This window comes from Mycteria americana, chromosome 3, assembly GCF_035582795.1.
Source record: "Mycteria americana isolate JAX WOST 10 ecotype Jacksonville Zoo and Gardens chromosome 3, USCA_MyAme_1.0, whole genome shotgun sequence".
Taxonomy (NCBI): Eukaryota; Metazoa; Chordata; class Aves; order Ciconiiformes; family Ciconiidae; genus Mycteria; species Mycteria americana.
In genome coordinates this window covers 76,832,975-76,849,629 of record NC_134367.1, presented here as the reverse complement: position 1 = coordinate 76,849,629, position 16,655 = coordinate 76,832,975, and the positions used below count along the sequence as shown (strand labels likewise).

Genomic DNA, 16,655 nt, shown 5'->3' with positions numbered 1-16,655 from the left:
TACTATACACACTCGGAATTTGAACCAAGGAGTTGTTGAACTGAATGGTGCTGGTCTTTAAAGAGAACATGGAATGGATTTGATGATTGTAGATTGCAGATTCCCTAATTTTAAAGGATTCACTTCTTCGTAAGACAAACATAAACTAGAAGCAGAATAGAGGCTTAAGATCATTCCTTCCCCTCCCCCCCCAAAATAAAAGAATTTATCTCAGAGAAATATCCTAATGCCTTGCTTAATCTGGGCACTAAGAGGAAAGGGACATTCACTGGACCCTTGTGCAGAAGCTAGGCATTTCCTTAGAAGAGACTGACTTACAGAAATCTGTTCATTATTTTGTGCTCTCCCTAGCACATAGACTAAATGTGCATTTATAGTTATAAAAAGCAAGTGCTACACATAGGAGGTAGCATGAACCAAATACAACACTTAAAACAGCACCATAGTTATCCAAGATACGTTATTTATGCTATTTTATTTGCTAGATGGTCATATTTAGAAGGATGTTCTTTTTACAGGGCTTCAACTGTTACCAGATTCAAGAGAAGTAAGATGCAATGCCCTTGAAACAAGGAGCAACCCTTGCTCCTTTTTATGTGTTTCAGTGCATCTGAATACCGTTTCTTCTTTATGAGACTGTCTTGTCAGGACTGGTTTTGCATGTATCAGCTGTTAGTAACCCTGGACTGGATCTTAGCTCTTGACTATGATTTTTTTAGAATGTTTTTCAATTGCAAAACCTTAGCAAAGCCTGCCTGTGTTGATTCCTGTGTCACTGCTGCCATCTTCTGGTAATTTTTTAATATTGCTGGGTGAGCTTTTTTTAAATGTAGGTGAATTCCAGCAGCCAGGAGATGAACAAAGTATGTGCTTCTTGCACATGGTTACAGGAACACAGTCCGAATGGCACGGAATAAAAGTTCATATGTGGGGTGCCTTGGTTATGTCAGGGATATTTAAAAAAACATTCAGGGAAGTGAGTGGCCTGATTTCTATTGCAACTCAGTGTGAATTAGGCACTGGGTAATTGCTTAACTCTCATCAGCTTCCCAGCCTGAGTGTTCAGTAGCTCATTCAAGAACCACGTTAATGAAACATCAAATTTCCAGGTCTTTTTGCACATATAAATGTGCAGCTAGATGCTCAAATGCCCAGGGCATGCATGCATAGCAGCAATATTATCATATGGAAATAGGTTTGTCGTACTGTTTAAGAGCATATTAATTGAACTCCAAAGCAGCTAGAGCAGGAGCTAAAGCCACAGGCAGTAAAATTCATTCCTCATGACATTCCTTGTGGACTGATGTATGCATTCAGCAACAAAACATCTTCTTCAAACTTGCGAGAAGTGATATTTTAATGTAGCTTCCAACCATGGTGCAAAAGATCGACTTTTGACACCACACATGTGAAGTGATGCATCTTCTGCAGGAAGAATATTTTCAAAAGATACGCTGTTATGCTTGTTATAAAATGCTTTGTATCACACTTTCTAAAGGCATCTCAAGACAACTATCATTTTCCCTCTTTGCATCCTAGTTCCTTAAAAATAATGCTTCCTTCAGTATAAAATTTTACTTCTTATTCTTCTTTATATCCATTTTAGTGTTGATAACATACATGCTAGGTTTTTTTTCTTTAGAACGTAACTCATGCTCTGACATTATCTGCTCTAGGGGAAATACTGTATTGTTCCACTGGAGTTACAGTGGATTTCTACTACTGTAGGTGGGAGACATACACAGTGTATGTTTTAATATATGCCCATATATATTATGTATTTAGAGGTTTAGTTCTCTTTTTCTTTTTTTTTTCTTTATATCAGTAGTAAGTGGAATGCTATGTTCTTTTGTGAGATATTCAAAATATATAAAGAATAATATCCACTAGATTACAAAAAGTTTTTTTTTTTAAAATATCACAGTTTAGATACATTTTATATCTTTGGCTGCTTGAAAAATGTTCCTTATATTCATCAATGACTAATCCTGTTCTCCCTTGCATTTAGTTTCTAATATATTCCATTAAATGATAAAGTGGCAATAATATTGACATTTCTTCAATGTTTCCTCATATAAATACCATGTAATTTATTATGGAAATCATTTGTAGAAATCTTAAGTTTACCTGTATCCACTTTGCATTTTGTTAGTCATCCAGGTGTAAAATTGCTCAAAATTACACACTAGCTAGATGTCATTAGGTGTCTGTACCACTTACTGAAGTTACGTAAATAGGAACAGAATTAAGCCAATACACAATTGTTTTTTCTCTCTCCAGTGGTGCCAGCAAGAACCTAATACTGAATTAAATTTCTTGATCATGTCTGCACTACACAATGAAGTAAAGCATCTCTGTAGTTCTGCATCCCCAAGCTTGCTCCAAGCAGTGCTGAAACATCTACCCAGCATAATACAGCACCATGCAGAGCCAGTAGTCCAGGTCCCAAAAGAGCTATAGCTGCATTAGCTACAGATTACTGCCATGGCTGTAAGCCTTCCAGCAGGGCTACCTTAAAGCTTCTCAGCAGTGTAAGCTGCAAGTGAAATTCAGTTTTGCCACCTGAAGAAGAAGGAAAGGGGCTAGGCTACTGCTGCATAGAAATGAGAAGGCAGAGAGGAGAAGCGGGTACGCAGGAATTAAGAGTGGAGGAAGATGCCTGGCTGTGACAGCTGGTCCTGAAGGAGGGGTCAGAGTCTGTGGCAGCAGCTATTTCTGGGGTTAGGAAGAGCTCTTCAAAGTACTGATGTTTAACATCTGAGGACTTGTCATAGTCCCTGTAGCATGACAGACTGGAAGCCTTGCTCTCTCTGCTTGCTGTCCGCAGCTCTGGCACAGGTGAGGTAAGTCACAGGGACATGACTGTCTTGCTGTATTTAGCAGCCTGCTGCTGTAGGCAGCTGCCTGCTTTGTTTAAGCTTGTTTGGCTTCTTTTTCCAGAGGTAAGTTGGTTGGCATCAATCTGGGCATCTCATCCCAGTGCTCCAGGGCACAGGATTGTTCTGCTCCTAGTAAAAGATGTGCAGCTCTGCCAGGGCCAGATATGCCTATTCAGACAACCAAAACCATGGTCCACTTTGAAAATTTTGCAGTGTTTGAATTCATGTTTGCATGGGTTGTCAGCTATCAGATGGGAGTCATCAGTGATAACAAGACCTGACTCTATTATGCACACATAATAGCACAACAAATAACAGGTTTTCATACTTTCAATATACCACATAATCTTGTTACTAACACTGCTTTATAGACTTTTCATTCTTATTTTCTGGAATGGGCTAGTAAGTCTCACCTCCCAGCCAACATGCTAAGAACAAGATTGTACAATACCCTTATTTGTAGGTATGGGGTAGAGGAATCTGGAAAGAGCATTATCCCTTCCCCACAGGGGCCTGAAGTCATTTCATCTGAGAGAAGCACCTGGGCTCCTCTCAGCTTCTTTCTTCAGTTCTATCCCTTGCAGCACTTGGACCACAAGACAATTCAGAAGGGGGTGGAAAGAAGATTGCCCGTCTACATAAATCAGCAAACAGGAGATTTGGGGAGGTCTAGGACAGGTTCTCTGAGCTTCTGCTGTCCATTTTACCAATCATCTTTTAGGTTAATGCTGGCTGATGCAAGGCAAGATCCAGGACAGTCTGTTTGTCAGCACACTCACCAGCACCCACTGAAGAGCCTTGGGATGTACATGCTGTCATCTAGATCTTAGGGAATGAGCCCATGGGTTGTTTTGTAGAAGTCAGGAGGGAGACTTCCACTTTCAGATTCAAAAGAAAAACATTGAAATCTCTAAGACATTTTGATGCAGTCCTACACTTCAAGTTTTTAATGTTTATAGAAAAGTGCCTCTTATAGTATTGATAGCAAATTGCCCTTAGATTGCGAAAGCTGCACAGAGACTGCAGCTACATTTTTTACACCATGTTTTGACAGATTGTCATGCTCCTCACAAAAGTTTGATTTTAGATGTAATATGCATAGTAAACGTGTGTACTTTATTATAAGGAAAAAGACCAAAATTGCTCTGCATGTACTACCATGCTTTGCAATTGCATTATATCTGATAAAACCAGTGTCATTAAAAATGGATACTTTTTCTACTGTGCCATTTATCTCCATTGTAGTATTTGCAGGTTTTTCTATAACTGGCAATTGGCAAAGCCACAAATCCTAAGTAAACATAGCTACTGCAGATGGTAAATATTCTGCTTTTAAAGGTTCTTGCTGTAAGCACAAGAAATACCAAAAGGCAGGGCATGTGGCTGACGGTCTCACACTTGGTGCTGGATATAACAAAGTGCCAGAGGCAAAGTCAGTCCAATACCCAAGATGTGCGGTTCACGGCAGTAGCATGACAAAGATTGTGACATTCGGGGAGAGGGTGAGGGTTGTGTTTAATCGACTTCGGATGGAAATAAGTAAGAAAGTACATAGTTTCAAAGTAAAAAATGCTTAGTCTGTGTTTATGTGTTTAGTCTGTGTTTATGGAACTCTAGCCAAGAATCAGACTGCTCTCTTACTTGAAAGGTAGACTATATGGTAAAACCTTTTCCACTGAAATTTGCGGTCTGGGGGCTTTTCTTAAAAAAAAAAATCCGTAGGTATGTATCATTCATTATAACATTATAATTTATACTTTGGAAAGTTCAGTTGGAAGCTACATTTTTCTGAACAGAAACACTATAGAGAAATGACTTTGGGTATTATGGGCAGTGCCATTCTATATGTCACTCTCTGATAGCTTTGATTTCTTCAAGGCATGCTCATATTTCACTGTAAATCCTTGCTCCAATCAGCAGCCTATACTTTGACTACAAAAGCTCATTTAGATTGAAACTAGGTGCCTTATAATATTTTACATTTTCAAGGGGGTTTTTTTGACCAGGTGATCACGTTGTCAGGTGAAGAGAGGGAATTCTTTGCCTTTCCAGTGTTTTATTTATGTTACTATTTAATAAAACAATCTACAGGTAAAAAAAATCTAGTTGAAAAATCCTGTTAGTCTGATAAAAAAACCAAACAACTATACATTTGCTGTATACAATATAAACTTTTGCTTGTTGGAACTCGTAGGAGCTTCTGTGTGATTGGTGACTACTTATTTGCACTCCCCCATCGTATTTTCATTTACCAAAAAAAAAAAGCATGGAAATACTTTACTGATTACCTTTATTAGGCTGAGTTTTGACCTTATGCAACCAGGGTGTGGTTCTTTTGAGGAATGATCTGAGATGATTAGCAGGGAGCCCAATGTTTAAAAATTGGAAGTCTTCTCCCTTACAGGGCCAGTGCTGCTATGTGATCTGGGACAAGTCTCTTTGGTGTGGATCTTCAATGGCGTTTGGGTTTCCACATCAATTAAGATCCTCAAATGTTAGGGATCTGTGGCCAAGGATTTCTATGAATTAGGCACCAGTCACTAAAACAGAAATAGTAGTACATTGCTGCTTCATGGGAGTATGGTGAGAGAGGTTCGCTTACAATTCCAAGATGCTCTGATGCTCTGGTGATCAAAGCTGTGCAAGTATCTTAGAATGAGACATTATTTTGCTTTGATGTGTAATATATAACCAAACTGGTTTTGAAGACGTAAAAATAAGCCTATCTAGCTCCATATGTATCTCCGATTATACTGGGTTTCCCATGTATTCTCTTTAGAATATACTATAGCCTTCTCACATTACAGTAGCACTTAATGTGCATTTTCTGGCAGCTCATTAAGTAATAAAATTAACACCTGTCAACTGTGGTTTATTTCACCCTTAGCATGCATTATGATTATAATGTAGTATTGTATTGAAGTTGGAAGAAAGATAATTTTAACAGTAATATTTTATAAGCACAATAGGGAGATATTATCAGAGACCAAAGAAAAGGCATTTGCAGTAGGCAAGAGAGAGAATGAGAGCTGTGGTGCTTAATGCAAGGGAAAGCAGATCTTTGAAATGTTTTGAAAAAGGAAACGGCAAAATCTTGTTTCCAAAAAACCAACCAGCATAGCATGTAAATGACAAACTCATTTTCCTTTCATCCAAAAAAAGAGCTACATTCTGCTCCCACTTCCAAACTGAAAACACTGTAAATGGGCCAGTCAGGAATAACTGAGACTACAGCTTGGTTTCACCATCCTTGTTTTCATTCAGCGTCACTCTTGGCACTGCAGATGTCACCTGTGGGGTTTGAATTCCACAGAGTTGACCAGAGTTTGGTCTGATTATACCTTTTGTTTGAATGATCATAAAGATAGGAGGATTTTAAAAACAGGATCTGCATCCCTGTTGAGGTTTTTAAACCTCCTATTCTGAGGTCACTTGGATTCAGGATTTCTGCTTAGGCCTATCTCATACATTTTTACAGATATTCAAAAGCCTGTAGTAGCACACACACAGGTTATATTAATTTCCAGTGCCTAAGTCGCTTAAGTGCTTTGGGGATTTCCCTGCTAATCCTCTTTTTAATGCATAAACCTAGAGGGTAGGTTTGGGACCTTTGGGATTTATTCTTTGTGTTGGTTGTTTTCCAACTGAAGAATCTTTCAAAAGTAACAACAGTAAGTGCTAAATACACAAAGACATAGGAAGTTTAAATGCTGTTTATATTATCACAGTAATCTGCCAGTCTTTTTTTGGCAAACGAAGGGAAAGAAAGTGTGACTGTTATTAGTAATTACACTACTTATAGTAATTTTAAACACTTACTAATATTAAATTTATGCAAAAGTGTTAAATCCTGACTGAACAACTTAAATCCTTTTTTTTCCAAGGGCAAAATAACTGTATTAATATTAATGAAGCCACAAAATACAAGTTAACTGACAGCATTTTTGCAGTTGCTGAATTTTATTACTGAAACTTTATTATATTTTTCATGTGTGAATGTAAAAAATGAATAAAACTATCACAAACTGCTCTTTGTTGTAAGTGACATGCCTTTTCTTTATGATGCATGCTTTGCCATAAAAAGGGAGTGCTTAATACATTTCTGTTGGGAGATGCCTATTTATTCTGACAAACTGATCAGCCTCCAGGGTGTTCTTTTGCCACAGAACTGATTTTACATCTCATCCATTATCTAATAAGATGTGAAAAGAGTATCCTGTCTCACCAAAAAAAATCAGGCTTTGTTTCATCACAAGGATGTGGCAGGCTCACTCATGGACTTACTTGCAGGATATACAATTGTTAGTGAAAGGCCCAGTTATACGCTCACACATGTTTCCAGTACAGCAAGCCTATGGGGAAAACAGTGGTAACATTGGTCCTGAGGATTTTTTATTTTAAAGGTAAGTATAGAAACTGGCCTTTCTAATGAGAAAATGCATTTCGCACCTTTAAATAATACGGCATGAGTTTATGAATTTTATCATTATAATAAATAGCAACACCACATAAACTACATTGCGAGGCAGCCAGAACGTCTTTGCAAAATATATGCCCTGGAGTTTTTTTTCTTTCTTCAGTATTTCCCCCTTTTCAATGTTTATGAAAGGTTTAAAATTGCACTTGCCTGGGAAAAGTGAAAGAGACTGGAGTGAGGAAAGCAAGCTGAGGCGTTGTGTGATAAGGCAGTGATAAAGCAAGTGTATACAAAACTCTTTCAGACAAATGTTTTCAGCCAGATGTGTTCATAAGGAAATAAAGTCATGAAGGAAAAAGAGAACAGGACACACAGTAGGAAATACAGTTAAGCCTTGCCATAACCTTAATTGTTAGGGGATAGCAAGTCTTTGAGATATTAAGTATCCAGACAGAGAGTACCTCTCTATATGCGCTTGAGGAGTGTTCCACACGGCTGAAACTTTCGACCGCTAATGCAGTGCAAATTGTTGTTGTATTTAAATGATGCTCTATTGCAAAAATACAGCCTCTCATACAACATACCTTGCCAAAGTGCCTCCATTGTTAAGCTGTTTGCTAACAAGTGCAAGTGAATTAACAAATCAGAGGTAGGTGAAGTAAAATAAATCATTTTAAATCATTGCCAAAATAGTGGAGAGAAGTTATGAGAAAGCAAACAAGTGATTAGGTTGGATATCTCTGGAAGTTAGAACACTTGCTCCATTCCTCCACTCCAAATTTCCCTGACTCTCTGAATAACAGGATCAAACCTTTTGGACTTGCACAATGCTTCTTTTCATAAAAGTGCAGTTTCTTTAGCATGACAATGAAATACGACTTTCAGTGCTGCTTAGAAAAGTGACAATAAAGCTTGAAAGAGTTCAAAATGAAATTGCAAAAGCTGGAATTTGTGGCAGACAAATGTTCTAGCATCATGTCCTCCTGCTATCCTTTATTCATTACATGTGAATGCAGCTCTGTATCTAAAAATCAAGGCTGTTTTATCAGTCTTGCTTACAATGCCAGTCAGAATGGCTTACTGCTGAGAGATCTTTCAGAGTCTGGAGTTGCATCAAGACAGCATAGCTTTAAAACAGCATGAGAGAGACCTATTTTACATTATTGACGTTTCCCCTTACCTGCAAGGACACAGAATTTAATGCAGCATTGATGGGTCAAAGATTTTGACACATGTCAAGACAGATATCTTCATTTTAGAGTTTAAAAAAAAGGCAGCAAACTTGATACATATGAACCAGTTTAGGTGGCAGAGGCAGCTCAGACTGAGGTAGGGACAAATGTTTTACTTATCTGCGAAAGATATTACTTTTGAATGAAGCCTTATGTAAAGAACAATGTAATTTAAGGAAGATTAAACCAGAACAATTGCTAGAAATGCAATAAGGGTCTAGAGGTAGTCCCTTAAAACCCATGCTAACTAACCTATCATTGTGTTTCTTCTATGGATTTTTTTAAACCATTCTATAAAAGTTCATGGCAAGGATATAATTTTCTAGAAAATGGTATTTCATATGACATATATAAAATGATCATCCCTAGTAAAGCCAGTAATAGTTTTCTGAGGAGAATGCATTTGGTTCAGAACTATGAATAGACTATTTCCATTAGTAAACACTATATAGCAGAACCACTTGTTTCATCCAGCACCCTTCTTGTATAAACAGATTTCACTGTAGGAGAAACACACCCAGAAGTATCTATGATGACTTTATGTCCCTAAACGGACCATGTAGCAAAATGTCATTTTTAATAATGGCATTTATGTTACTTGACCGATGAAATGTATAATAACAACAGCAAAATTGTTGTGTTAATGATCAGAGTGTATAATAAGATGCACAGTTAGGAGGATTATGGGAATTTAATGGGATGAGAAGGGCAAGAGATCATCTGCTGTATGACTCTTCATGATTGTAACCTGCTGTCTATATCCCTAATGTGTTTTTATGACTTGTGTGCTTTGGTTTGTTTTCCAGTTTGTGTTCTGCCGTGAATGTAAAGAAGAATACCATGAAGGGGAATGCAGCTCTCTCCTCAGCACACAGGGAGCTATGGCCCAGAAGGTAGGGATCCCACAACTCATTACATCCTGATCATTATCCCTGGCCCAGCTAGAGTGACATTTGTCAAATGGGTCCTAATTATAATCCTAAGTAAAAGCAATTATGTTCATGCTGAATTACTCCAGCCGTTGGAGTTGCCGAATTGGCTTTGCGGTGGATTTCAGTTGCTCTGATTGATAGAGTAGCTGAGTTCTGTCAGGAACACACAGGGCTCTGCCTTCAGTTGATAAAGAAAAGGCCTTCCCAATGGCCTTTTGAGGTTGTCTCTATTCATTGTGAACACTTTTGAAAGACTTTCTGTAGTCTTGCTGCCTTTCAGCTTATTTTCAGTGCACCAGTCAGGAAATCATGTGGGTTTGGACTGAACAACAGGGTTTTTATACAGCCTATGCAGAAAATGCTGTTGATAATTTATGTTTTAGCTTAGAGAAATAAAAAATGGATTGCCTAGGCTGGAAGCTGTTAGATGATAATTATTCTAGGCTGCTCTATAATTTTGTAGCTATTGTAGCTATAGACCTGGACAGGAAATAGTTTTTCTCTCCTGGCATTTCTCTTTGTTTGAGATGCAAGTTTCCCTGCTCTCCATGGCAAATAAATCACAGCCTTTCCAATTAAAAAAAAAAAAAGAGAGAGAGAGAGAGAGAAAGTGCAAAGAACAGGAGAGATATCCCCTAAATATCTCACAGCTTGATGCCCAGGGTGCGCTCCTGGGAAGCAGAAAACTGATATTCAGATGTCTGGCATGTTTGATGCTAAGAAGAAAGTCGAACCCTGAGCCCTCGCACAGTCCAGCATGGCAGATGTAGGATTGTGGGCAGGTGCTGATGGGGACTTGCGTCCGGCCAGCTCTCAGTGAGGCATGCCCAGCTCCTGTCAGTGCCTGCAGGCAGGCTCTGTCTGAGGCTGGCTTCTGGGGCCTCTCACTCTTTGGATGTAGAGACTGGGAGGGAGCTGGAGGCCTACTGGGAACCTTTGCCATGTGCTACGACGAGACAGTTCATTTGCCATACTTTGGAGACACTGCACTAGGCTATGAACTGTGTAGAGATTCTTCTTACACCTTTCTTAGTGAAGCTCTTCTAATTTATAAAAAGAGTTAGCACTTGTTGCGACAGAATTAAACAGCTTGTATCCTAGTAGTCAAGTCAGGGTATCTACCTCTGGTGGCCTGGAACATGTGTACTGTATGAGACCCAAAATCCATCTACTTTCCCAGCCTCTAGTGATTTGTGATTCAGATGCGGTATTTTGTGTTTAAGGACTATCAGCAAATTTTTATTCCATGAATTTGTGCAACCCCCTTTTTTGAAGCCATATATATATATATGCACAAGGAGATTTGCAGCTTAATTACTCTCTATGAAGAACAATCTCCTTTTGTTTGCAGTAGCCTTCAACAGCCTTCCAGCTCCCATTCACATTTCTGTAAAAACAAAACAACTTCAACAGAGACATTGAGACATACTTGAAGTATCCAATAGCCCAGTAAAGTAAGAGACCAAGGCTCAATGTCTTACCTGAATTAAATAGAGCTAGAACTTGAATACATCTCAACATGAACAGTGAGCACTCTATCCATTAAGTTGTCTATGCCTGGAGTTTTGCCTAGAGTACTGAGAGTCATCAGGGCACCTTACAAATGAGCTTAACAATGTTGGCTCTGTGGAAGTTAGAGTTTGTATAATTTCCATGCTCTAGGGCAGAGATAAAGGTGTGCCAGGAAAAATCAGAATACCGTAGGAAGAAGTGGTTTATTTTACATATTTGCATATTGCCTTAGCTTCTTCTGATGACAATGGGAGCACTTCGTCCATCTGGTCCAGTATCTCAGCACATGAATTGCACCCAATTATACCTGTTAACTTAGGAAAGTTTACTTTTGCTGTTCCAGTGCTGTTCCTGAAAAATTTCCTGTAGTCTCAAAGCTCTGTTCCAGAACAGCTAAATGATAGTACCAGAATAACTCTTGCAGCTATGCAAATCAGTTCCCCCGTAAAGACAAGACCGTAGACTACCCAAAATTCATTTAGACTCCAACTTAAGCTGAAGTTAATTGACTTCGGCCAGCCTTCTTTTCCTCTAAGAAACTAAGAGAAACTGCGCTAATTAAACTTTTCCACAGGGTGGCGATGTGCCACTGAGGAATGTTTTCCCTCCCTTTCTGTAATCGGGCAAGCCAAGGGATTGGTAGCTAAACCAAGGCAAGCCCAGGGGCTGGTGAGATGTTGGTTTCATCTGAATAGCATCACTACGAAGCTATCCTGCCTACAACACTCCCATACGATACATACAGAACATTCGTGGGGCATATATGGAAAGGAGTGCGTGTGGGACTGTTTTCATCTCTCTCTCACTGAGATTAATTTAAACATTTATCCACCTGTGCTTTCAGCCATTTTGTTCTGTTTGGCCCTCCCCTGCTAGGTGCACAACCCTGTGTGTCAGAGTTAACTTGCTATTATTGTACTGCTTGTTCAGGCAGTGGGGATTGTTTTGTCTTTGACCAGCATCTGTTTCAAGGTAGGAATAATACACTTCCAGGGTTGTCTTCAGCTCCTGCAGCTTGACTCCTGTCCGGATCCTTTCCATATCATTTATTTTAGAAACAGATCTTATTGTCACAATTCCCGCCGCTCAGATTTCAGAGTCAACCAGACACGCTGCCACCAAACTGTTACTCTCTGGAACTGGCGCAGGATATGTGGTCTCAGGAAAATATTTTCTATAAGAAAAATGCAGCTTTTATTTCAGCCTCTAGTGGCTACAGTAGTGAAAGACCTTCTGTTGTCTTCACATTCTGCAAATGCCTGCACGTCCCTGACACTCCCAGTGTGAGAGGAAACACTGTGGACAGGTTTAGGCCTAAGTCAGCATGATGGAGATGAAGATGGTGGAGCGTGAAAGAGCTGGAAGAAAAGCCAAAAAGGACTGTTGTTGTGGAGGAATTGGGTAGCCAGAAGTTGATGGCCACATAGAGAGCAGGAAGAGCTGTGGTGCCACTCAAAGCAGCCCTCTAATGGCCTGTGTGCCAGGGTGCCACAAGGGCCATCTGCTCCCTGGGGCTCCCCATGGGTCTGTTGGGGCAGGGCCTGGCACCTCCAGGGACAGGGTGGGCTGAGGCCGGGATGGGCCTTGGACCTGCGTGTGGGCCTGGCTTGGTGGGCCTCGTGGTCGGGCAGGGCAGGGCTGTGGGGAACTGGAGACCAGCCCTGCTGCTGCATTGCTGGGGCAGGGGCTGACGACCCCAGGGGCTGACATGGAGTCCTGGGCCGTGGGCAGGGTGGGGGGACTCCCAGGGGACTGGGCTGGGACAGCAAGGTCTGCTGGTACCCTCAGAGCCTGACACCAATTTGGGAAGCCTTTGAGAAGGAGATCCCTCAGAAAGAGAGGTAGAAACTGATAGAGAGGCATTCAAGTGTCCATGAAAGCCAAGAGCTTTCAGAGATATCTTGGAAGCCCCAGAAAGAGGAGAAGGAAGAGAGAAGAAAGCAAATAAGCCTGTGAGGTGACATGGGACAACAAGGAGGGTCCAGGAAGCAGAAATGGTGGCGGCGAAAGGGGCCTGTGCTGGGCCAGATGTCAGAAGGAGTACGGAGGAAGCCTGAGGTCAAGAGGGGGGAGCGGAGCTGGTGGGACTCGAAGGGAGGGAGGGCAGCGGGGAAGGGGGAACGCAGTCAGTTGGCAGGAGGAAGGAAGAGGGCAACCGCGGCTGCGGAGCACAAGAGGGACAAAGCAGGTGCCACGTGTGGTGCTTAAGGCTATTTGAAATAAAGGGGTTTGAGCCTTATAATGGTGGGAAGCTAGAGGGCATTGCTTGCTGTTTGGGGTAGAAAAGGCAAACTCTGCAGCAGGCATGCAGAGAGTAGCCTAGCTTTAAATACAGGTATATCATGATCTTTCAGATCTATGCACAGATATTGCATGCTCCATTGGGATGGATAAAATGTCCTCTTTCTACTGAAATGTCCATTTTTAGCCCTGATAGGCCATTGAAAGCTCATCTTAAGCATTTACTGGTGCAGGGCTGATTATTTCCCATCTTAGAGTGTAAGTTACATAATTTCAGGGAAAATAAAATGTATCTGTGGCAACTTCAGTTGACAAGCTTTCTTTTAAAACCATTGCAGGCTCTTGGAACTGTTTGAAGTTTGGGATGAGAGAAGTAATCATATTTGATGGATTAAAAGGCACAGTGTGCATGATGGAATCAATGACACAGTAAAGGTGACTCCAGCCAGATTTAGGTTTAGAAATAACCGCATAGTCCCTGCTATGTACACCACAAAACCAAGCTTCCTGGTCCCTTTTAACCTCACCCATAGACAGTCTATGCTGACAGGGAATCTAGCCATAACCCAACTTCCTCTGTAAGTCTCCAGCTTAAAATTAGCCTAGCTTTTCTAGCGCAAAACCATTCTAGACAGTTTGCTTTTTACCAGGATAAGTAATGCACCTTCTTGTTTACTAGCAACTGGACAATAAAAGGTGACCACATATTAGATTTGAACATGTACAGAGTAGCTCCCAGGACTGTTTTGGCGCTGGGCATGTTGATGAGACATCTGCAAGGTAAACTGTAATAGCAATAGCAATGACACTGATGTAAAAGTGGCATGTATGTAAATAAGTTAATAGAATCTGGGGCACAAAGACATAAATGTTTGGAAAAAATGACACAAATTGGATGAAATGGGTTATAAAAAGGTATGTTTTAGAGATAGATCTATGGACAAACTTTCCCCAAGATGGTTTTAGCTGCTGATTATCTAGTCCTGTGAAGCCAATGAGTGTGTGATTATAAAAAGGTAACAGCTTTTTAGCAAGTTTGCTTTTCAGAGGTTGCTGTGAATTTAGTAAAGAGAATAAATTAAACATCATGATAGATTTCTATAGTACAGCTGTACACAAATCCCTCCAATAACCTGCATTCAAAGCCTTGAACCTAAAAGAAAATCTGATGTCTAATTCATCATTCCAAAAACCCAGTCTGGCAGTCTTTGTAGGACCCAGACATAAATCTAGTTCATCTTATTTGAACAAACTCCACTATTAACCCTAGGCCAACAACAGGTGTAAACCTAAGCCTAGGTAAAATGTCCACAGTGGCTGAAGTCTTAAAGCTTGCCCAGTGGTCGTCTTCTGCTCCACACTCCAACCCAAGCTCCTTAAAAATCCTGTCAGGCCATATCTAGTCTTAGTCCAAGCCTTAATTCCAGCTAGTTCTAGCAACCCTAGCCATGCAAACCATGCAATCCAGCAAAATCCATCACTAAACATATATCTTTAGCTGCTGGTGCAGCTAAAAATTGTTATCAATTTCTTGCGCACAGGTTACAGAATAGATTGTGTGAATTTCCGCCATTTTATTACATTGAAAATGTCATTATCTGCTAAAGGTGTTCATTTTAGACCAGGTTCATTGCATACGCAAAGTAAAAAAAATTATTGTTAGTCTTATCGAAGTCTTAGAAAGCTAATGAAAGAACTATTTTTAATCCATTTACAATAACACTAGGACTTATAGTTCAAATTATATATAGTTAAAATAATGGCTATGCAAACTTCCTGGTAACACCCATTTCTCTGGTGTTATGTTTAACCTTCCACTGCCTCTCTGGGTCCCAGGCTCAATGGCTTCAGTCTGGGACAGGGGCTGGCATAGTGAGTCCTTTACCAGGAGGAGCATGATGTCGATATTGGTGGGGTTTTTTCCTTCTTGCTGTATGGTCTACTTGAGGTCACTTTTATATCTCTGTTAACACACTCCTTCACGGATCTACAAGTCGACGTTGGATCCAAATTTACTATCTAAGGTGTGTTTTACCTAAGTTGGTTATGTCTTTGTTCTCTTTGTTATCCCTAAGACTGTTTTTACCCAGCTCTCAAGGCTGCATTTGGGTAACTGACCACTGGAGAGTGGGTCATAGTGCCGGGGCCTCCCATATCACCCTTTCAAGGCCTCTGCTGTCACCTCATGCCTTTACTCCTCTGCATAGCTTTTTACTGTAGGGTCAGATACAGTTCATTCTACCCGTAATACCTCTACTTGCCATCGCTGTCTATTAGTTACAAAAATACATGTAACATTGTTAAACCATGCAATTATACAAAATTATACAAAAGCAAAATAGGTAATAGTCACCTGATCGTTCGATAATTGCTGTCACTTGCTAAACCAAATCTCTAGGCAGGCCTAGAAAGCCTGATGGGTCCTGAGGCCTGTGGTGCTGGCTTGGAACAAAAGCTGTGGCCTCTTATAAGAAACAGCAACAGTATTTTTACTGAGCCACAAAGCTACCTGTTCTAAACCTTCACCTACAATCTGTTTAGGTGTAAGTTTATAGCTAGTGCTGTAAAACTTAACTTCAACCCCACTCCAAACCTGTGGGATGCTGCCTGTCCTGGCTGCAGCCCTAGGCTGGAGACCTTGCTCACCCAAATCTCAAAGCCTAGCCCCAAACCTACCATCTTCAAATCAAACCTCAGCTATTTGTTATTTGAGTCCCAGTCCTTACAGTAGTCAGGTAGGTGATGCAGGATCCAGATATTAACTTTGCTGTTCTGCCTCTAGCAGTATAAAACTTCCCCAGAAGCCGTCAGCCCGGGAACCCGTCAGACCAACCCAAAAGTAGTCCAGTGCCTCAGCTGAGTCGGTGCAAACCTCAGAGATACCATTTTTTCCAGACCTGATCCTATTCATCAGTACGTGCCACCTGGGCCCTGACTGCAACCCTAGCCGTAGTTTCGGGGCTCAGACCTAACTCAGTCATGTGCTCTCAGGGAAACGATCAGCTCTGAAGCAGACCCATTGGAGCACTTCCCAGAAATGCTTTTTGCTGCACAGGTGTGGAGTAAGAACACGCCTGCGTGTGCGCACACATCCAGGAAAGCCTGTCACATCACCGGGCACCCTGCTGAAGTCTTCTGTAATGTAGTTCCTGGAAAGGTTCCCAGCTCACTTGGGCTGCAGGTGAGCCTCCAGCCCATCTTGTCCTCCCATTGCCTCATGTATGCAAATCTCGAAGCTGCCAGTAGGTGGTATAAAATATACAGACATTGCTTGCCAGGCCTCCCTTCCCATCCACTGAACAACATCTGTCTAATCTCTTACGCTATTTTGCCTGTAGATTTGCAGCAAGCATGTAGGGTTGTGAAGCCTGGTCTCTGTGTAGGTGGTGGTTTGCTGTAATTACGCAGCAGAACATATTGGCCCACTGTGAGCACAAGATAT

At 40.8% G+C, this 16,655-nt stretch overlaps 1 protein-coding gene across 2 annotated transcripts in view; it reads left to right on the top strand.

The window, feature by feature from the left end:
• Positions 1 to 16,655, top strand: part of PRKN (parkin RBR E3 ubiquitin protein ligase) — an 802,017-nt gene that overhangs the window by 773,771 nt on the left and 11,591 nt on the right. For both annotated transcript variants that reach the window (XM_075499098.1, XM_075499097.1), the window contains one exon: positions 9,335 to 9,421. In XM_075499098.1, the coding sequence (XP_075355213.1) occupies positions 9,335 to 9,421 (87 nt within the window). The remainder of the gene's footprint in view (positions 1 to 9,334; positions 9,422 to 16,655) is intronic.